We start from the raw sequence: 23,621 nt of genomic DNA, 5'->3' as shown, positions 1-23,621 counted from the left end.
GGGATTTCTTCTTGTTCCATGGAAGTATCGGTAGTGAATATTTCCTTTTTTATAGAAATGACACTACCTCTCTCATTTTATCATTCGCATTTCACCTTATTGATGCGGCAAAGTAAAAAACACTGTGGCAACGCCTATGTTTTGTTTTCAATGACGTGTCATTCTCTGCATCTCTTTTTGTTCGCTGTCATTTAAACATGTTAACTTTCATTTCTCTACACTTTGATAATTTACCATTTAACATTTAAATATCGACGCGAGAACATCGTTGCTGGTCAGGGATTGCGCGGTTTATAGTTGTCTGTCCCTCTAATTTTTTTAGTGTGTGTGGGCAATCCAGTTATATTATATAGTTAATTTATATATTTTTCCGCAAAAATTAAGGGGGAAAATATTAAATAGAAACTAAAAGAATAATACGCGCTTAGAAAAAAACAGAAAATATGAAATTCCTATTGTGTTCGTTACTGTTTGTGGCTGTGGCCACTTTGGGCGTTCAAGCCGAAGAAGAAATTAAAGTCGAAGATGGAGTTTTAGTTTTAACAGAGAAGAACTTCAAAAAGGCCATTGACGATAATGAATTCATCTTGGTGGAATTCTGTAAGTATAAATTAAAAGTGATGTGTACGTGTGTGTACGTTTTATAGAATAGAAATATACATAATTACTGGCCAAATGGCACAATGACGCTTTTAAAATTACTAAGTTCTTCGGTTATCCGGCAATCTAAGAAAAATTGTCTGCGTGTACATTTTTCTTCATTTGTATTTGTCCCGGCACAAACGCGACACACACCATTGTCACGCAGTGCATTTGTTTTTGCAATACTCTTTATTGCAGTTTATCTTTTATTCATCTAATCTTCTCAGAACAGTTAGAGTAAATCCTCTCTCACGCTTTCTTTCTCCCCCCGGCGGCCCATTCTTGTGTATTTGATTCTGACTGTGTTGTATCATTGTAGTTGTTACTGTTGACGTGTCAATATTTAGTTGTTGCTTTCTTGGGATAATTTCTTTTCTAAAGGAATTAAATTACGAAATAGTTAGCTAATTTCAAGTTGCATTTTACTAGGGAATATTATATTTCCAAAAAAATACAAAAATTACGGTCTGTCCTAGTAAAACTGAATGGTAAAATTTGATACAATTGGGGTGACACATTGGTAGATTTGGTTAAATTTGGATAATCATGATGTTAAATTCATTTAGATGGATGTATACTTTACATCAGTGCTGCTGTATTCAATTCCGATTTTATTATGGCTGCAATAAGCCAAAAATTTAAGGTGCAATTTATATTCTAAAATTTAAGAACATACTTGGTTTCACGTGGACATTGTTATACCCTTCCCCATTCCGGGATATAGAATATTTTTACTTTGTAGCGATTCTATGTCATAATGACTGTAATAAAATTCACATTGAATCGGATATCGCTGAAGATCATATAATATTTCTTGTTCGTTTTCCCCTAAAACTTGGCTAGAGGGATTCTGTTTAAATATGCTGATATCGGCAATAAATAAAAAATCGTATTTTCGACATTTAAAAATGTTGGAAAATACCGCTTCCGCAAATTTAGATAACTATTTGACTTTTTAAAATTTGAAAAAAGTAATCCACATTTAAGCCATTATTGAAAATGTCGGTTTTTCCGCCTTTCGACTTAAAAATATTACTCTTTGTGTGAAGTTAGACCACTGAAGTACTATGGACGGGGCATTCCATATCCAAGTTGTCGATGACACCAATGATCTTTGAAATATGGAATAAGACAAATTAGATTGTATGTTCTATGATTTAAGAACAAACTTGATTTCTTTGTGGACAGAGTTATACCCTTCCCCATTCTGGGATAAAGGACAATTTTGCTTTGCAAATTGGATGAGATTTTGCCGAAGCTCACAGCAACAAAATTTCTTGGCTATTCTCCCTCAAATATTCTATTATGCCCTACTTAAATGTGCTGTTGTGGATAATGACACAAAAAGTCTACTTTTAATTTGATTTAATTTTATTTCATTTACCATATGGAACCAAAAAATATACATATTTTTCCAAATTCCAAATTTACCTTTTTAAAATTTGTCCACATTTAACATACGCCATTATTGAGATTTATAGAATAAAAAGTAGAAAAGTATAGAATAAAAAGTTCTGCGTTTCGACGTTCACCATTCAATTCCAAGACAAATTTTCGATTATTTCGTTAAAAGTTGACATCAAAATATAAGTAGTCGATTTGACTCGATTTTCAAAACAAAATAATCAAAAGTCCATTTTTCCATTTTTGAAGATTACTACAAGTTGGTATCGACTTTTTTATTCTGTATAAAAAGGAGGTAACTTGTCATTGAGCTAAACAGCATTCAGTAATAAGAGTAGAGTTCACCACTGTGGTATCACAATCGTCTAAGGGAGCCTGAAATTTCTGACTGCCACTACCCCTAACCTAACTTCTGTATCCCTTGTTGAGCTCATTTGAGCTCAAAGTCGAAAGTCCGTCTTCGGAATTCTTCCAAAGATCGATTATCACTCATGAGATTGTTTGGAGGACTTTTTTAAATGTTATCTTTAGTTTCAAGAGATACTCATAAAACTCTGTCAAACTATCGGACTTTTACTGCAAGAAATATGAAAAGGATTTTCTTTATTTGTTCAACCAAATATGTTTTAAAGGAAAGCTCACGAAACATTAAATTTTATTTTTATTGACTTTTGCCAAAAATCGGCTTCCACCAAAGATATCGACATCGCTAAATTCTCAGTAATATCTCCTCTTTATATGACGAATAAAGTACAAATTCATTCGCCCAAACTGAAAGATGTACAGTCTAGGCGTATATAGATTTGTATCTGGCGTTTTCTTGTCAATGGTTCCATAGATCAAATTCCTTGATGTAATTTGTCCATAAAGCTCGAACAATAATTAATTGTAAAATAAAATATCATGCATTTGGACGTTAATCGGCTGTTTCGGTATCAAGCTAACATGGAAATAAGATTAAGGGACTTGTAAGTTATATGAAAAGATGATGTACAGTGGGAGAAAAGATGATTCAATTTGTAAGAGGAAATTTCCCAAATGTTTTCTCCATAAGGAGTTAGCATAAAGGGCCCAAAATTGAGTTATCTCTCCCAGCCAGATCTATACTAAAGGCTGTGGAAAGGTTCATTCGCCCGAACCGAAACATGTACAGTCCAGGCGTGTATAGATTTGTATCTGGTGTTTTCTTTTCAATGGCTCTATTAACCATGTTCCTTAATCTATATCTGTCCATAAAGCTCGAAAAATAATTGTATAATTAGATGAAAATTAAAATTTAATAAATTTTACTTTACGGCCATCCTTTTAAATGCTAAATCAGATAATCGGTTCTTTTTCATCATTCAGCCATAAATAATACCTTGAAATATTTATATAAGCCCAATATCCTCTAGCGACAATTTCTTCAATTTGTTTTTAATTAGTATAAAACCAAAATTCATAAATTAGTTGAATTAGTATAACTTCAATTTATCATTCATCAATCGACTAAAATGCATTGTAGATCAAAAATGAAATTACGCAACGTCATTTTGACGAAGGTTAATTCTCTGGATTTAAATTTGGGACAAGCGCTATTATGTCTGTTTTATCAATCTCATAACGAGGTAATGCAACTCCAGTAGTGATAAAATGCAGGCTTTTCGAGAGTCGGCTTTCCTACGGCTTAGTGCATTTATTTCATACCTCTAAACCTAATGTTTTACCCAATTTCACAAAAAAAAAAAACAATGTTTTCCCGGCTATGTACACTAATTTCATATGCAAAACTCATGTTTTACCTCTAATTTCATAAAAACTAATGTTTTCTCCTATTCCTATTGATTTTTAGGCTGACTACTTTAAAAGATTTCCTCTTTGTACAATTCTCTTATAGTGTAATAATTATGATTTTGTGTTCTATACATTAAACTAAATTATAGAATACCGTCCACGTTTCTCATTTTTAAAATTGCACGCTATGATAATTAAACTTTATTTGTTGGAGTTTTCCCCCCAATTTCAATTTCTTATTTATGTTCTGTTAGCTACAACTATCGTGGCTATCAAATCATTCTTATCATATATCTCCTGATTAGTAAGGAACTTAGAAACACATAAATCATACATATACATATACATATACATATATATACACGTCCGAAAATATTCTCTATCTATATTGAATAAAAACCAACGGCTCCTTATCTCAAAATATTTTTTAAGACGATATAAATAACATATCTTCCAAAAAAAAACGCTCCTTTATCAATGAGGCTATGTTCAATGCAATATACAAAAAAGCAATTCATTATATTAAAAAATCCAAGTATTTTACATATATATTTCTGTCTTAAAGTAGGTTTCTTCAGATATGTTTTGCCGATGCTGGTATTTTCTTTTCTCAATTCCTATTATTAATCATCTTGTAAGTATTTTTTAATACTATAAATAAAATATCATTCAAAAGATTCCATTCCAAAACAAAAAGTAATTCATTATATTTACGAAAGAACCACTTATTTTATTTGTACTCATCAGAGATATGTTGCCTATGTTATTTTCTTATCTAAATTCTTTTTTTATTTTTTATTAATCATTAATGAGAATGGACACGTTCTTTATTATACCTGGATGTTGAAGCTTATCAACATTTCTTTTATATATTACCTTAGTGGCTTTATACAGAATTATGATTTCGATTATGATTTTAAAATAAAAAAATCTCAAAGATCGTGACCTTTAAAGAAATGCATATTGATGATAATAGTTGCAGCATCATACGATAATCTTATGTTGTTATGTTGACTAAGGAGTCTTAGGGGAATGGCTAAGGTCACAAAGATGTTATCAACATTTTTTTTTTCGATGTGTCTTTCTGCATTTAAAATCATTAATGGATAAGAATTAGCTCCACGTCTTACTTTGTTGAGTTTAAGTAATATACCATAAATGTCTTAGTAACCCAAATTTCATGATAACATACTCCACCGGATATATGAGAATAGGATTTTTTTTTGTTGATTGTTTAAATAAAAATAAAAAAAATGGAATTGGAACCTAACCCTGTAGGAAATGTCAATAGTGAAACTGTAGTGAATCACTACTGACCATGTCACCAGTACTACTGACAAAGTATACCCCACACAATGTATTTTACTATAGACATTTAACATATGCTTGTCATTGAAAATCCACTACTGACAGTAGAACTACTGACTAGATGGTACTTATGGGACCATATGGAGACATTGAAACTAATGAGTCAGTAGTACTTTGTCGCTCCTTTAGTCAACACTTTTTGTTTTTGTAAAAAATTTTACATTTTTGATTTAATTTATATTATTTATTTTGTGTATTTGCACAAAATTAACATACAATGAAATCAAATTACACATGGGTCCTATAGCTAGTTCAATAAATATGTTAGATCAAGTTGTCCTCGTTGTCATCGCTTCCATCTTTCTTATTTTGTGACTTGCTTCTAGTGGTTTACTTGCATGTATCTCTTAAATATTTATCTGACAATTCCGCAGAATTGGCAATAACGACTGAAAATAGAAAAATTAATAATATATAATATAATACGTAGCTTATACAGATTTTACCTATCATAGCCGCTAAGATCTTGGCTTCCCTCCTTTAATTTAATCGGTAGTTCCTCTGGGCACTTTCTGGTTGATGCTGTTTCGAATAACCACTATTTTAACTTAAAAATTCTGATATCTGTTGGTCCTATCCATCAAAGACGCAATAAAATGTCCACCGAACTCTGCCTAGGCTCACTGTCCTCTCGAAGTTTTTTTTTGCGATATTTATATACGATTGTTTTTCACTAGTCTTTTTAAATTTCTTTTGCTCATATTATTTTTTTACAGCTGTCAAAAATGTCTACCAAATGTAGACCATTTGTTGACTATGTCACCATAACAGTTGACAAAAGTGGTGACTTTGAGACACTAAACCACAGTCTTCCTACAGGGAAGCTATAAAGCCATAGTAAAATTCTATTATCATTCTATATCACTATTATTTTTTTGAAGAATTGGAGTAATATGGAAAAAACTATACATTGACCTTAAATTAAATTACTGGGTCAGTTTAAATATTTTTTGATCGTAATAAAAAAATTGATACAAATATTTGTAAGAATGTGATGTGAAAAAATAAAAAAAAAAACAGATTAGACAGTTTTTGGCCAATATAGATTTTGTTGCCCTATTCCCCTAACTTTTATGTTTCATGGGAACTTGCTTAAAACTATACAAATTTCATAAATTGCTGGACGTTATAACAAAAATTACAATATTGAAACAGCGGATACCGACTGCTCATATTTGCAGTTTTTTTTTTTTTTTTTCAATGGTACTTGTATTACAAAAATTCAATAAAGTAATAAATGTCGGCAAAATGAAAAGTTTTGCAACTGCGGTGAATTGCAACAACATTAATTTAACAAACAAAATCAGACTACTTTACTATTTTCCATAAAACACAGAGAGCATAAAGTTACAACAACACCCAAAAACTCGCTCAAAACAAACTTTCTTCAAAATCTTGTTATAACAACACGTATAAAAATAATTTTTAATCACCTCATAGGTGTAGGATTGAACTTCATAGTTTTTTTTCGAGACCATATGTAAGCAAATGAAACGAAAAAATAAATAAAAATAACTATAAAAGAAACAAAAACAATAACCGGCGAATGACTTATAAAAAAACGCACAAAACCACCATCCGGTTTGGTTGTATTTTTTCTGTGCTATGCTATGTGTTATGTGTGTGTGTACAAAACTATTCAACACAAATATCTACCAAGTCAATGGCCAACATTTCTTCAACATGGCTTAATGTCGGAGATTGAGGTTATTGAACTTCTTGTCTTTGAAATATAACGGTTTGCTTACGCGCCTACTTTTGGTTGCTCCATCAAGAAACTAATCAGTGGTTGCTCCAATCCAACAATAGATTTGAAAAGAGAATGGCAGATTTTTTTTTAGAAAAACAAATACAATGACTCAAGATCAAAGATATTTGATGGATCTATTAACATTGTTTTATTAGTTGACCCAATTTCTTGTCTTAATATCGTAAGGGAGTGTGAATTTTGAAAAAACCGGTCCAAAAATTAGCATAAAAAATTCTGTATATCAGAATATCGCGAAAAAGAAAAAAAGTTTCTAACCTTAAAGCGGCGTACTGCTACCATGTGGGCGCGGAAGAGAAAGTGATTCACGAAATTTGAGAATAAATATTGTTGTAGTTGCCGATTGTCAAAATTCACTTTAATTTTATTTCAACTATAATTTGTGTGGATTTCTACGAGCCTAATGTGAATGGGATATTATCATAAAATAATTCAGTATACCAAGTATAATAATAATTTCCTAACCTACAATTTTAATTTTTTGTTTTTATGACATAAAACATAAAATATTTTTTCCAATTTTTAATTGAATTTAAACAAATTATTAAAAAAAAAACACAAGTATATACGGCCGTAAGTTCGGCCAGGCCGAAGCTTATGTACCCTCCAACATGGATTGCGTAGAAACTTCTACTGAAGACTGTCATCCACAATCGAATTACTTGGGTTGCGGTAACACTTGCCGATGGCAATGTATCTTAAAACTTCCTAACACCGTCTTCTAAATTATAAGTTAATCCATACGGGATATATATATAAAACTAAAAAAGGCCGATTAAATACGTATATAATTAAGTTTGACAAAATTCTCTATAGAAATAAAATTTTGACAAAAATTGCTATAGAAATAAAATTTCGACATTTTCTATAGAAGTAAAATTGGGACAAAATTTTCTGTAGAAATAAAATTTTGGTAGATTATTTTTGGCTCGAGTGGCAACCATGATTATGAACCGATAAGGACCAAATTTTGTGTGATTGGGGATCGGCTATATAGACAGATATGGACCAATTTTGGCATGGTTATTAGCGGCCATATACTAACACCACGTTCCAAATTTCAACCGGATCGGATGAATTTTGCTTCTCCAAGAGGCTCCGGAGATCAAATCTGGGGCACATTTTTTATATGGGGGCTATATATAATTATGGACCGATATGGACCAATTTTTGCATCGTTGTTAGAGACCATATAATAACACCACGAACCAAAATTCAACCTAATCGGAAGAATTTTGCTCCTCCAAGAGGCTCCGGAGGACAAATCTGGGGATCGGTTTATATGGGGACTATATATAATTATGGACCGATATGGACCAATTTTTGCATAGTTGTTAGAAACCATATACTTACACCATGTACCAAATTTCAGCCGGATCGGATGAAATTTGCTTCTCTTAGAGGCTCCGCAAGCCAAATCTGGGGATCGGTTTATATAGGGGCTATATATAAGTATGGACTGATTTGGACCAATTCTTGCGGGGTTGTGAGAGACTATATATTAGTGCTATGTACCAACTTTCAGCCGGATCGGATGAAATTTGCTTCTCTTAGAGGCTCCGCAAGCCAAATCTGGGGATCGGTTTATATGGGGGCTATTTATAATTATGGACCGATGTGGACCAATTCTTGCGTGGTTGTGAGAGACTATATACACCACGCACCAAATTTCAACCGGATCGGATGAATTTTGCTTCTCTTAGAGGCTCCGCAAGCCAAATCTGGGGATCGGTTTATATGGGGGCTATATATAATTATGGACCGATGTGGACCAATTTTCGCACAGTTGTTAGTGACCATATACACCATATACCAAATTTCAGCCGGATCGGATGAATTTTGCTCCTCCAAGAGGCTCCGGAGGTCATATCTGGTGATCGGTTTATATGGGGGCTATATATAATTATAGACCGATATGGACCAATTTTTTCATGGTTGTTGGAGACCATATACTAAAACCACTCATCAAATTTCACAGGAACAGAGGAATTTTGCTCCAAGAGGCTGCGGAGATCAAATCTGGGGATCGGTTTATATGGGGGCTATATATAATTATGGACCGATTTGGACCAATTTGTGCATGGTTGTGAGAGACCATATACAAACACTATGTACCAAATTTCAACCGGATCAGATGAATTTTGCTTCTCCAAGAGGCTCCGCAAGCCAAATCTGAGCGTCCGTTTATATGGGGGCTATACGTAAAAGTGGTCCGATATGACCCATTTTCAATATCATCCGACCTACATCAATAACAACTACTTGTGCCAAGTTTCAAGTCGATAAATCACAAAAATTCATTCATTCGGTTCATTTTTGTGTTATTAAAACAATTAGTTGAATAAATTACATTTGTATACAATTACATATTTTGTATAGTTTGTTTTTAAATGCAATTAAAATTTTAATTGGAAAAATTTTGAAAATATTTGTGAAGAAGACAATTTAGTATATCGAAAAAAAAAAAAATGAAAATTCTAACCTACAAAAAAGAGACTCCAATTTTTAATTGCAATTTTCTCAATCACAGAAATGCTGATATCAACAACCAAAGCCAATTAAAACAAGTATATGGAGCCGTAAGTTCGGGCAGGCCAAATCTTATGAATCCTCCGGCCAAATATCGAAATTTGCTTTCGGCGTCAAGAAGCCGATTCTTCTTTAAAAATTTAATTCAAATCGAATTTTGGCCTTGATATTGATGGATCAAAAACTGAATTTTAATAGTCACATTACTACAATGGTGAATAGGACCATTGGAGTCCTAGGTTTCATGAAGCGCGGGGCGAAAGAGTTTTCGTATCCTTACGTTACAAAGGGGCTATTTACCTACTTTGTCAGACCAATTCTTGAGTACAATCTGAGCGTGTTGTTAAATCGTTGATATATACGCGGTTAAAAAAATCGGCGATTAAACAAAAATCGCTTCGCAACCACGGTTGCCACTCGAGTCAAAACTAATCTACCAAATTTTTAAGAAAATTCTATCAAAAATCTACAAAAATAAAGAAAAAATCTCATCTTGAAATTTTTTATCAAATTTTGATGGTTGGTTTTATTTTTTTTGCAATTTTATTTCATCAATTTAAAACTTTGGAAATTTTTCCGTAGTTAGCCAGAAACATCGAGCCAATATGGGGCAGTTTCTCTCGGAAAATGTTGATATAAAAATGTATTAGACTATAGAATATTTATAGCAAAAATCTTAGTTTGAAAACCAGTGAACAGGCAATAGTTGCCCTATGTTTAGGTATAAATCGTTGATGTGAATCACACAATCTACTTGCATATAAATATGGATAAACAAAAACCCTTTCGTCGGAGTTTTTAACGATTGTATAACTCCTACTAATGAGGGATTTAACCAATGTACATAATGAAATATGACTACCACTTCCACCAACATAGATCTGTGGATTTAAATGTATCCTTAAACTAAAGCGATTGTTTATTTACATAATCTTATTAATCTGTCGTGGCACATTGCAGCAGATACAACATCACGTTAAGAGCATTGGTGTCCTATTATAAATTTCAACTTATGTTTAGTCGCTTATTCCAAGGTATTGAATCTATAGATTTTATAACCACTCACTAATTTTTATGTCCATATTGTTGCTTTTTAACCATCACTAACCAAATCGTAACATTAATATTCTCCCACCATAAATGTATCTCTGTGGTTAAACGCAACTGGGCACGTGTGGTTTATAAAAAATGGAACACAATCTAATTCTAATTCATATTATGAATGAAATTCATTCATAGATTTACTAAATACAATTGTTTAAAAACAACAGCACAGATTTGCAAATGCCATTGACGGACTTCTTTTCTTTTGCGTTAAGTTTTATATCCGTTTTCAAGTTTTTATATCCACGACGTCTATTCATTTATTTTTTGCCTTAAAATTTTCTGTTTCTTTGCATTACCATTGAAATTGTATAATTCTCCCCCAGATAAGATTTGTAGATGTTTAATTTGGTATTGTTACGATGCATACGAGTAGCTTTCTATAGCTATAGGTGTGGTTTATCAGCTATATTGTGAAATATGTGAAATATAAATGAAAACTTAAAAACTTAAATGAAAACTAAAAAATATTGTTTATATTTTTGTAGCTCTACCGATTACTATCAGAAATCGAGAGAATGAATTTTCAACATGGATTTTAATTAATTTTCCATAGATCCACTCAAGCAATATCTCTGCGTTAGAACTCATTTTAGTGCAATGTCAACACAGATATAAAAGGGAAAGCTTCAAATCGTGAGATAATCAAACCCTGATGAGTTAGAGAAACAGAAAGAGAAAATTTTTATTCTATAGAAAATTTTGTCCAAATTTTATTTCTATAGAAAATTTTGTCAAAATTTTATTTCTATAGAAAATTTTGTCAAAATTTTATTTCTATAGAAAATTTTGTCAAAATTTTGTTTCTATAGAAAATTGCGTCAAAATTTTATTTCTATAGAAAATTGCGACAAAATTTTATTTCTATTGAAAATTTTGCCAAAATTTTATTTTTATAGAAAATTTTGTCATAATTTTATTTCTATAGATAATTTTGTCATAATTCTATTTCTATAGAAAATTTTGTAAAAATTCTATTTCTATAAAGACAATTTTGTAAATTTTTCTCTATAGAATATTTTGCCAAAATTTTATTTCTATAGAGAAAATTTTGTAAATTTTTCTCTGTAGAATATTTTGCCACAATTTTATTTCTATAGAGAAAATTTTGTCAAAATTTTATTTCTAAAAAAAATGTCAACATTTTATTTCTAAAAAAATTTTGTCAACATTTTATTTCTATAGAAAATTTTGTCAAAATTTTATTTCGTTTTGTTTGTTATTGTTGGCTTCTCTTCAATCGTTATTGTTGTTTTTTTGTTTTTTGATCTCAGCTTAAAGCCATGCATTGACTAAACTACAAGTGTAGCTTAACCAACAGAGGAAAAGTATGCTTGTCAAATTTATTTGGGCAAAGCCCTATAGACTGCAAGATGGTTGGATGTACAGCTGTTTCGGAATTACCACATTCCTCATCAGCATCCTCTACTTGCAGCAAAACTATCAACCAATTATCAGAATAAATTCGGGTAATTCACTCAACCCAACGTGAACTACACTTGAACCTCCCGAAAAAAAGCATACTTTTCCTCTGTTGGTTAAGCTACACTTGTAGTTTAGTCAATGCATGGCTTTAAGCTGAGATCAAAAAACAAAAAAACAACAATAAAAATTTTATTTCTATAGAAAATTTTGTCAAAATTTTATTTCTATAGAAAATATCAAAATTGTATTTCTATAGAAAATTGCGACAACTTTTATTTCTATAGAAAATTTTCTCAAAATGTTATTTCTATAGAAAATGTTCTCAAGAATTTATTTCTATAGAAAATATTCTCAAGAATTTAATTCTTTAGAAAAATTTATCAAAATTTTATTTCTATAGAAAATTTTCTCAAAATTTTATTTCTATAGAAAATTTTGTCAACATTTTATTTCTATAGAAATGTTCTCAAGAATTTATTTCTATAGAAAATTTTTTGAAGAATTTATTTCTATAGAAAAATTTCTCAAAATTTTATTTCTTTGGGAAATTTTGTCAAAATTTTATTTCTATAGAAAAATTTCTCAAAATTTTATTTCTATAGAAAATTTTGTCAACATTTTATTTCTACAAAAAAATTTGTCCAAATTGGCTCTGGTCTACACTTTCACTACGATTTCGATTTCGGCCAAGATGTTTAGTTTTCTCCGTTTAAGGATATTTCATTAGATATTGTGTGAATGAAATCAATTTTACAAATAGGTCGTGCACATTTTTTAGCAGTCGGGGCAGGGTCGATTTTTTTTAGAATTTCTATTTCATTATTATATATGATGTAGTGTGAATCTTAATCCAATGCTTCATTATAGTTCTTATCTTTTGCTGGCAAATTTTGGAGACTTCACTACATGGCGTTGGCCCATTGACTAAAGCAAAACCTACAAACACATATACGACCTAGATACTGCTAAAAGTATTTTTGTTGTTTTTAATTTCTCGAATGAAACTAATTCATTTTAATTCCATTTTTTTAATAAACATAAACTTTATCGGTATGAAGAATTTCATAGCGATAATTTTATAAGGGCCACGTATGTCTTATTTTTTTTCCTTTTTCGCTGATAGAGAAAAACAAAATTCTTTTAATATTTTTATTTTTGCTTTTTATTCAAACAGTCCATTTCAATTTTATAATAAACATTAACTCTTACACTCTCTCTGGCTATGGATTTGTCTATAGAATTTTTCAAATCTTAAAAGGCCACGTATGTCTTACTTTCTTACAGAGACAAAAAAATCTTCTAAACAAACAAAAATGTACGTGGCGGTGGCTCACATACCGGTTCTGTTTATTCTCCCATGAACGGCATACACATGTTCCATTCCCTAACCAGGGTTGTTTAACATAATGTTTTTGTGTTTTTTTTTTTCTTATTATTATAATTGTTTTAAAACCATAGACGTCATTGTATGCAGATAGCCAGTCAGACGGCTGTCATATACAATTGTTCACAATTCATGATGAAAACACACAAAAAAAGAAACAACAACACCAAGAGCTGCAAAAAAAGATAATTTTTTATAACACCTACACTACTCTTGGGGTCTTTTACAATTTTATGATTACTTGCTACTGGGTTATTTTGTTGTAGGGAAATAATTTACATACGTGGCCGTGTTTTCTTGAAGGAGATGCCGTGAAATTTCAAACGTAAATTACAGATGCTATAGTTTATTTCATTATACGTATATTAATTAATGCAAAATTATAAAATCAAGTGTCATGAAGTATCTGTTATTACTTCGCTTAGAAGCTGTAACGTTGATAATATTTTGCTTCATTTATTTTTTTATATTCTATTAATATGTAAATATTGGAAAAGAGAAATTTAATAGTCGTAACTGGAGAAAAATCTATTAAAACAGCAAAATGGCTGCTGAAAATGGGAAAGCATTTGCTGTTTAGTATGATCGAACTACACCAAAACTTGTATACCCTCTCAGTAATGCTGCCGCTCGAACTTTGTAAAAAGGAGGCCCCTCCCTAGCACGGTTGCCACAGTTGTTAGAATTTTACCAAAAATGGTAGATTTTTTTACTGTTTGGTAGATAGGTAGAATTCTTGATGTTTTGGTAGTTTTTGCAAAACATTCCACTCCAACTAAGAGATACTTAAATTTTCTATAAAAATAAAATTTTGACAAAATTTTCTATAGAAATAAAATGTCGCAATTTTCTATAGAAATACAATTTTGATAATATTTTCTATAGAAATAAAATTTTGACAAAATTTTCTATAGAAATAAAATTTTGACAAAATTTTCTATAGAAATAAAATGTCGCAATTTTCTGTAGAAATACAATTTTGACAATATTTTCTATAGAAATAAAATTTTGACGCAATTTTTTATAGAAATAAAATGTCGTAATTTTCTATAGAAATAACATTTTGACGCAATTTTTTATAGAAATAAAATTTTGACAAAATTTTCTGTAGAAATAGAATTTTGACAAAATTTTCTATAGAAATAGAATTTTGACAACATTTTCTATAGAAATAGAATTTTGACAAAATTTTCTATAGAAATAGAATTTTGACAAAATTTTCTATAGAAATAGAATTTTGACAAAATTTTCTATAGAAATAGAATCTTGACAAAATTTTCTATAGAAATAAAATTTTGACAAAATTTTCTATAGAAATAAAATTTTGACAACATTTTCTATAGAAATAAAATTTTGACAAAATTTTCTATAAAAATAAAATTTTGACAAAATTTTCTATAGAAATAAAATTATGACAAATTTTTTTTATAAAAAAAATTTTGACAAAAATTTCTATAGGGATTAAATTTTGACAAAATTTTCTATAGAAATAAAATTTTGACAATATTTTCTATAGAAATAAAATGATGTCGCAATTTTTTATAGAAATAACATTTTGACAAAATTTTCTATAGATATAAAATTTTGACAATATTTTCTATAGAAATAAAATTTTGACATAATATCCTATAGAAATAGAATTTTTACAAAATTTTCTATAGAAATAGAATTTTGACAAAATTTTCTATAGAAATAAAATTTTGACAAAATTTTCTATAGAAATAGAATTTTGACAAAATTTTCTATAGAAATAGAATTTTGACAAAATTTTCCATAGAAATAAAATTTTGACAAAATTTTCTATAGAAATAAGATTTTGACAACATTTTCTATAGAAATAAAATTTTGACAAAATTTTCTACAGAAATAAAATTTTGACAAAATTTTCTATAGAAATAAAATTTTGACAAAATTTTCTATAGAAATAAAATTTTGACAAAATTTTCTATAGAAATAAAATTATGACAAATTTTTTTTATAAAAATAAAATTTTGACAAAAATTTCTACAGAAATAAAATTATGACAAAATTTTCAATAGAAATAAAATTTTGTCGCAATTTTCTATATAAATAAAATTTTGACGCAATTTTCTATAGAAACAAAATTTTGACAAAATTTTCTATAGAAATAAAATTTTGACAAAATTTTCTATAGAAATAAAATTTTGACAATATTTTCTATAGAAATAAAATTTTGACTTAATATTCTATAGAAATAGAATTTTTACAAAATTTTCTATAGAAATAGAATTTTGACGCAATTTTCTCTAGAAATAAAATTTTGACAAAATTTTCTATAGAAATAAAATTTTGACAAAATTTTCTATAGAAATAAAATTATGACAAAATTTTCAATAAAAATAAAATTTTGGCAAAATTTTCAATAGAAATAAAATTTTGTCGCAATTTTCTATAGAAATAAAATTTTGACGCAATTTTCTATAGAAACAAAATTTTCTATAGAAATAAAATTTTGACAAAATTTTCGATAGAAATAAAATTTTGACAAAATTTTCTATAGAAAAAAAATTTTGACAAAATTTTCTATAGAAATAAAATTTTGACAAAATTTTCTATAGAAATAAAATTTTGGCTTTTAATAAATATATATTAATAGTTTTTCTTTGCAAGTTGCTTATTATGCAGATGATACTGCGCTTATTACTACTAGTAAGGTAACTAAAGCGCTTTTGAAGAAAATGGAAAAAGGACTGGCGTCTTGCAATAGGTATTTTTCGAAATGGAAGATTAAAATAAATCCCAGTAAAACGCAGGCGATCATTTTTCCTTATAATAAATCCCCTAAAAGGAAGCCGAATCGAAGGCTTAAGTTTGGAGATGAAACGATTGCGGTTGCTGATAGTGTCAAGTATCTGGGGGTCACATTAGATAAAAAATTATCTTATGGGAAACACTTAGAAGAGATCCGTAACAAATCGCTAAAATCGTTAAGGTCGTTGTGGCCGCTTTTGTGTAGAAAGTCTCTGCTGAATCATAAAAATAAGAATCTACTGTTCAAAGGTATCATAAGACCTATTTTAACATATGCATGTCCAGTTTGGTACAAAGCTGCAAAGACCCATTTGGAGAAGTTACAGATTGTACAAAATAAATGTTTAAAAATTATCAATGGAAAGAATTGGAGATACTCTACTTCATTACTTCATAATGAAACTGGATATGAGAAAATTTGTGATTTCATCAAAAGGCTAAATTTAAATTATTTTTCCAAAATTGAAACTTCCCCTTATTGTTTGATAAGGTCTTGTGTAGAGCGAGTATATTAAAATATTTCTTATTTTACTATTAAATTATCAAATTGAAAATATATGTTTGTTTTAGGTTATTGAATTAGATAATCTTCTGCATGCATGTTAATTTTCAACAATATTTGACTTTGGTTTAATTTCATATAAAGGTCTTTAACCTGTTTTTGCCTTTAATAATATGTATCTTAAATAACATAGCTTATATTGCCAGCCAGTGTCTCATTTGTTGTAATATCTACTGTGATAAAATCTCATTAAATGAATTGTATTTAAAAATCAAATTAATAAAGAAGAATTTGAAAAATGAAAAAAAAAAAAATATAGAAATAAAATTTTGACAAAATTTTCGATAGAAATAAAATTTTGACAAAATTTTCTATAGAAAAAAAATTTTGACAAAATTTTCTATAGAAATAAAATTTTGACAAAATTTTCTATAGAAATAAAATTTTGGCTTTTAATAAATATATATTAATAGTTTTTCTTTGACTTAATTAATAATTGTTAATCATTTTTTTTTTCTTTTTTGCAGATGCTCCCTGGTGCGGTCATTGTAAATCATTGGCCCCTGAATATGCTAAAGCTGCTCAAACCTTAGCCGAAAAAGAATCTCCCATTAAATTGGCTAAGGTCGATGCTACCGTTGAAGGTTCTTTGGCTGAAGAATATCAAGTCCGTGGTTATCCCACTTTGAAATTCTTCCGCAGCGGTGCTCCTGTCGATTATACTGGTGGTCGTCAAGCTGCCGATATTGTTAGCTGGGTTAGCAAGAAGACTGGTCCCCCAGCCAAGGAATTGGCTTCCGTTGAAGATGCTGAGACATTCTTGAAGGACAATGAAGTAAGTTGAGAAAAAGACAATATTTTTTCCATGATTTGGTTGGTAGTATTGGGAGATCTTCAAAAAAAAAAAGTTTTGAAAAGTCGAAATAGTATCCAGGAATTTTTCTTTTTTCGTGAGCTGTTTTTGGGTTAATGTATTCATCATCAACGGAAATAATTTATAACAATTATTTCATAAAAAAGCATTATCTTCAAAAAGTCTACTTTTCGACCTTTTCCGACTTCAACATTTGATTTTTGGCCAACAGTCCATATTGACCAACATCAAAAATCGATTAGGGTTGATTTTCAACAATTTCAAAGTCGATTATTCCAATATGAAGATCATAAAAAATCGTAGAATTAAAATCGCAGTTAAATGTTTTCTACATAAACCTTTAATTTGCTGTTGCTCTGTAAGAAATGCAGTATTGTAATCTCAGAAATATATACAGTGAAACCTCTCAGAAGTTGACACTGACGGTCACCTAAATTTTGTCCACATTTGGGAGGTGTCCACTAATGAGTGCATACCAAACGTCTCGCGAAAATTCTTTTGTCCTGTTTACAGAGTGTCCAAGTTTGAGAGGTTTCACTGTATTTAGATTGAATCTTTGGATTGCAATTCATGGGATAAAAATTAATCAAATAATGTTTTTCTCCTTTCAGATTGCTGTTGTTGGTTTCTTCAAGGATTTGGAATCTGCTGAAGCCAAGGCTTTCGTTTCTGCTGCCAATGCTTTGGATAGCTTTGCTTTCGGTATCACCTCCAACGATGATGTCATTGCCAAATACGAAGCTAAGGATGGTGCTGTTGTCTTGTTCAAACCTTTCGATGATAAGAAATCTGTGTACTCTGGTGAAATCAATGTTGAAGACATTAAGAAATTCGCTCAAGTTGAATCTTTGCCTTTGATTGTTGAATTCAATCATGAATCTGCTTCGAAAATCTTTGGTGGTTCCATCAAATCCCATTTGTTGTTCTTCGTCTCCAAGGAAGCCGGTCATATTGAGAAACATGTTGATCCCTTGAAGGAAGTTGCCAAGAAATACCGTAATAATATTCTTTTCGTTACCATTTCATCGGATGAAGAAGATCATGCCCGTATCTTTGAATTCTTCGGCATGTCCAAGGATGATGTACCCACCATTCGTTTGATCAAATTGGAAGAAGATATGGCCAAATACAAGCCCGAAAGCACTGACTTGTCTGCCGAAACTATTAGCGAATTCTTGCAGAAATTCATGGATGGCAAATTGAAGCAACACTTGTTGTCACAAGAATTGCCCGAGGATTGGGATAAGAACCCCGTTAAGGTTTTGGTTGCCACCAACTTTGATGAAGTTGCCTTCGACAAGACCAAGGATGTTTTGGTTGAATTCTATGCTCCCTGGTGTGGTCATTGCAAACAATTGGCTCCCATCTACGATCAATTGGGTGAGAAATACAAGGATAGTGAAACTATTGTCATTGCCAAGATGGATTCCACTGCCAATGAATTGGAACACACTAAAGTGTCATCCTTCCCCACCATCAAATTGTTCCGTAAGGGCGATAACAAAGTTATCGACTACAATTTGGATAGAACTTTGGATGAATTTGTTAAATTCTTGGATGCTGGTGGTGATGTTAAACCTGTAAGTGTTCGTTGAGAAGTTAAAAAAATAATTATGATATTATTAATATTTTTTATTATTTTCTTAACTATTTCCAGAGTGATGCCGATGAAGAAAGTGTTGAAGAGAAGGATGATGAGCACAAAAAGGATGAATTGTAAATTTCCATTTGTAACATTTTTAGTTTCAACGACTTTTCCTTTTTTCCCCACTCCGCCCACCAATCCACAACAACAAAACGTACACGCCATAATCATTTGAATGTTTCTTCATACTTAATTTAATTTAAAAAAGAAAAGAAAATATGATAAAAGGAAATAAATTCAATGAAACCGATATACCTTCTTACTCCTCTTCTCCCCGTGATCATGCCTACATTACCATTATAACTCCCTTCGAAGCCGCATGCCAAAACATGTTTAGATATGGAGATTTCATCAAATCTGTTGTGAGAAGAAAATGTGCATTTTTTGTTTGCATACAATCATCAATAATAGGTTAGGGTCTATTTTGTTTTCCCACAAGATAGGGTCCATATTTGTTTTTTAAAATTTGTAACGTTGTGGCTCATCCAGACGTTCATTTCATCTCTTGCTTTCCGTTTTTTTCTTTTAATTAATAAGTTTGTAATACTATTTTTTATATAATGTATATGTAATTAAAACAAATGATAATGATAAACTAAAAAGAAAAACCGTACTTTAAACATAAACTGTTTTTTATAAATATTTTAATTGCTCTCTAGGTGAAGAGAACCATTCCTCAAAATATTTGATAGCTTTTTGGTATGGTTTAACTTATCTTAAGGACAGTTTGATAGTTATAATGAAATTCCTTTAAATGGCTTTAATTGAATAGAGAATAATAAATCTCTTTTTCATTTTTAAAAACATACATAAAAGCATTTTTTTACTTCTAATTCTTATATTAAAACTCGTTTTTGTGTATAGACATAAATTTTAGATGTGTGTGTTTTTGTTTCAATCGGTTTAATTCGTATTTAAGCCCAAAACCCCTTAAGAAAATCTTCCATAAATACATTTGAGAAACTATTTTTTTGTAAAGAAATAAATACAACAATCATATATATGTGTATTTATAAATAAAGAACTGATAATACGGAATAGTAAAAATAAATGCTGAGTTTTTTTTTCTTAAAAATAATTGGTTTGGGCTTTGTAGATGATTTACCACGAATTTCTATAGAAAATTTTGTTCAAAATTTTATTGCTACAAAAAATTTTGTCAAAATTTTATTTCTATAGAAAATTTTGTCAAATATTTATTTGTGTCAAACATTTATTTCTATATAAAAAATTTTGTTAAAATTTTATTTCTATAGAACATTTTGTCAAAATTTTATTTCTAAAGAAAATTTTGTCAAAATTTTATTTCTAACGAAAAATTTCTATACAGATTTTTTTTCCAAATTTTATTTCTATATACAAAATTTTGTATACAGTAATCCCTCGATTTACGTCGTGATTGGTCCCGGAATTTGACGACTTACTCCTAAGTCCATTTAATTGTGTATGTATGTGCGTGTACATAATAAAAAAAACTTCAGAAATAAAGGTAATTCAGTCTTTTATTAAAAAAAGGCATAAAGCAAGCAAATAAACAAAAAATGACAATTCATTATTCAAAAATATCAGGGTTAAACAAGTATATACGGCCGCAAGTTCGGCCAGGCCGAATCTTATGTACCCACCACCATGGATTGCGTAGAAACTTCTACGAAAGACTGTCATCCACAATCGAATTACTTGGGTTGTGTATCTTAAAACTTCTTATTCCTGCATGGTTGTTGGATACCATACGTACCAAATTTCAACCGAATGGGAAGTATTTTGCTCTTTCAAGGGGCTCTGGAGGTCAAATCTGGGGATCGGTTTATATGGGGCCTATATATAATTATGGACCGATATCGACCAATTTTTGCATGGGAGTTTGAGGCCATATATTAACACCACGTACCAAATTTCAACTGAATCAGATGAATTTTGGTCTTCCAAGAGGTTCCGGAGGTCAAATCTGGTGATCGGTTTATATGGGGGCTATATATAATTATGAGCCGATGTGGACCAATTTTTGCATGGTTGTTAGAGACCATATACTAACATCACGTACCAAATTTCAGCCATATTGGATGAAATTTGCTTCTCTTCGAGGCCTCGCAAGCCAAATCGGGGGATCGGTTTATATGGGGGCTATATATAATTATGGACCGATGTGGACCAATTTTTGCATGGTTGTTCGAGACCATATACTAACACCATGTATCAAATTTCAGCCGGATCGGATGAAATTTGCTTCTCTTAGAGGCCTCGCAAGCCAAATCGGGGGATCGGTTTATATGGGGGCTATATATAATTATGGACCGATGTGGATCAATTTTTGCATGGTTGTTAGAGACCATATACTGACACCATGTACCAAATTTCATATGGGGGCTATACGTAAAAGTGGACCGATATGGCCCATTTGCAATACCATCCGACCTACATCAATAACAACTACTTGTGCCAAGTTTCCAGTCGATAGCTTGTTTCGTTCGGAAGTTAGCGTGATTTCAACAGACGGACGGACGGACGGACGGACGTGCTCAGATCGACTCAGAATTTCACCACGACCCAGAATATATATACTTTATGGGGTCTTAGAGCAATATTTCGATGTGTTATAAACGGAATGACAAAGTTAATATACCCCCCATCCTATGGTGGTGGGTATAATAAGTTATATATATATATATATATATATATATATATATATATATATATATATATATATATATATATATATATATATATATATATATATATATATATATATATATATATATATATATATATATATATATATATATATATATATATATATATATACAACATTTCCTATAGAATTTCCAATTTTCAGGTAGCACAAATATTAAACGCAAATACAGATGTTTTAGTTCTTTTATTTAAATATGAGATATGCACAATATGTTTTTAATCCTTAATAATTGCATATGTATTTTTTGGTTGTCAACATTTTTAGTATATTGAGTTATTAAGGTGGGTACTAATTTCGAGTTTTTAGCCGGTATGGAAATCTAACGAAATTTGCGCTACCCATAAGAAATCCCAGCAAAAAAGCGTCGCCAAAAAAGTAGTGAACATGTTCTTTTTGGATCCTGAAGTGGTGCAAAATTGGCACAGAAGCGATGAATTTAACATGGGCTTATCATAGGGCGGATGTCCACCATTTCAACAGCCGTTGCACTGAATTTGCATCACTTCTTAAGGTGTTTTGGATGTGAATTAAGAAATTTTGCGATATTTTGACAAATAAATAAATTTTAACTTTTTTATGATTTTTAATGCATTCTACCGTTTGTCTGGAATGTTGACATCAAGTATTTTCAAAAACTCGCAAGTTTTCGAGAATTTAACATTTTTTTTTTTTTGCAACATTTAAGTAATTTGTATCATTTTATAAATTCTAGGTCTGTTTTTAACCAACTTGAAATAAAAAATTTAAATTTCCCATTAAAAATATGAAAAAAAACGAGTTTTAAAAAATTGACTCAAATGAACTTCCTGTGCAGTTAAAATAAATAACTTCTTTGGGAGAACATTTCTGGAAGAGCTTTTAAAGTTGTGCCTTTAGAAGAACTTCCACATTTTTTGCTGGGATGCGTTGCTATATTTGTTAGCGAAAACTCCGCGAGCCATTGTTTTCGACTGTTTACATCTCATAAGAAATACATGGCAAAACTGTATTGTTGACACAAAAAAGAATTTCTTAAATGTGGTCTTAAAAGTGGCTACTACCCCTGAATTTTTTGAATTTAATGGCACCCTCACCACTTCGAAAAATCTCTCATCGGAATAGCACCGATCACTAGCATTTATGCACAGCTATAATTCCTAGCGAACTTTTCTTTTCCAACGGTCGATAAAATCGCCATGAAGAATTTTTCCTTAAAAGTCTGGTATGCGCCTCTAACGGAAAATTCCGCTACTCACAAGAAATGCATATTCAAAATCTACATTGATTTGTTGAAATTCGAGTCAAATTTTCATTTTATCACAGAATGAAGCAACAAAATTCCGATGCCGATAAAAATAATAATAAAATAAAATTTTGACAAAATTTTCTTTAGAAATAAAATTGTGACAAAATTTTCTATAGAAAAAAAATTTTGACAAAATTTTCTATAGAAATAAAATTTTGACAAATTTTTCTATAGAACTAAGACTTTGACAAAATTTTCTATAGAAATAAAATTTTGAGAAAATTTTCTATAGAAATAAAATTTTGACGAAATTTTCTATATAGAAATAAAAAATAATAATAAAAAAATTTTGACAAAATTTTCTATAGAAATAAAATTATGACAAAATTTTCTATAGAAATAAAATTTTGACAAAATTTTCTATAGAAATCAATTTTGACAAAATTTTCCATAGAAATAAAATTTTGACACAGTTTTCTATAGAAATAAAATTTTGACACAATTTTCTATAGAA

The 23,621-nt window shown here is 30.1% G+C and overlaps 1 protein-coding gene across 1 annotated transcript; it reads left to right on the top strand.

Annotated features, from left to right (window-relative positions):
- Window positions 1–233: 233 nt before the first annotated feature.
- On the top strand, window positions 234–19,440 carry Pdi (protein disulfide isomerase). The gene is made up of 4 exons (XM_075308088.1): window positions 234–600; window positions 17,199–17,506; window positions 18,157–19,125; window positions 19,203–19,440. Exons 1-4 carry the CDS (start codon window positions 444–446, stop codon window positions 19,263–19,265), a joined length of 1,497 nt encoding a protein of 498 aa, XP_075164203.1. The 5' UTR covers window positions 234–443; the 3' UTR covers window positions 19,266–19,440.
- The last annotated feature ends 4,181 nt before the right edge of the window (window positions 19,441–23,621 follow it).

This window comes from Haematobia irritans, chromosome 4, assembly GCF_050003625.1.
Source record: "Haematobia irritans isolate KBUSLIRL chromosome 4, ASM5000362v1, whole genome shotgun sequence".
Classification (NCBI taxonomy): domain Eukaryota; kingdom Metazoa; phylum Arthropoda; class Insecta; order Diptera; family Muscidae; genus Haematobia; species Haematobia irritans.
This window is presented reverse-complemented; position numbering and strand designations above follow the sequence as displayed.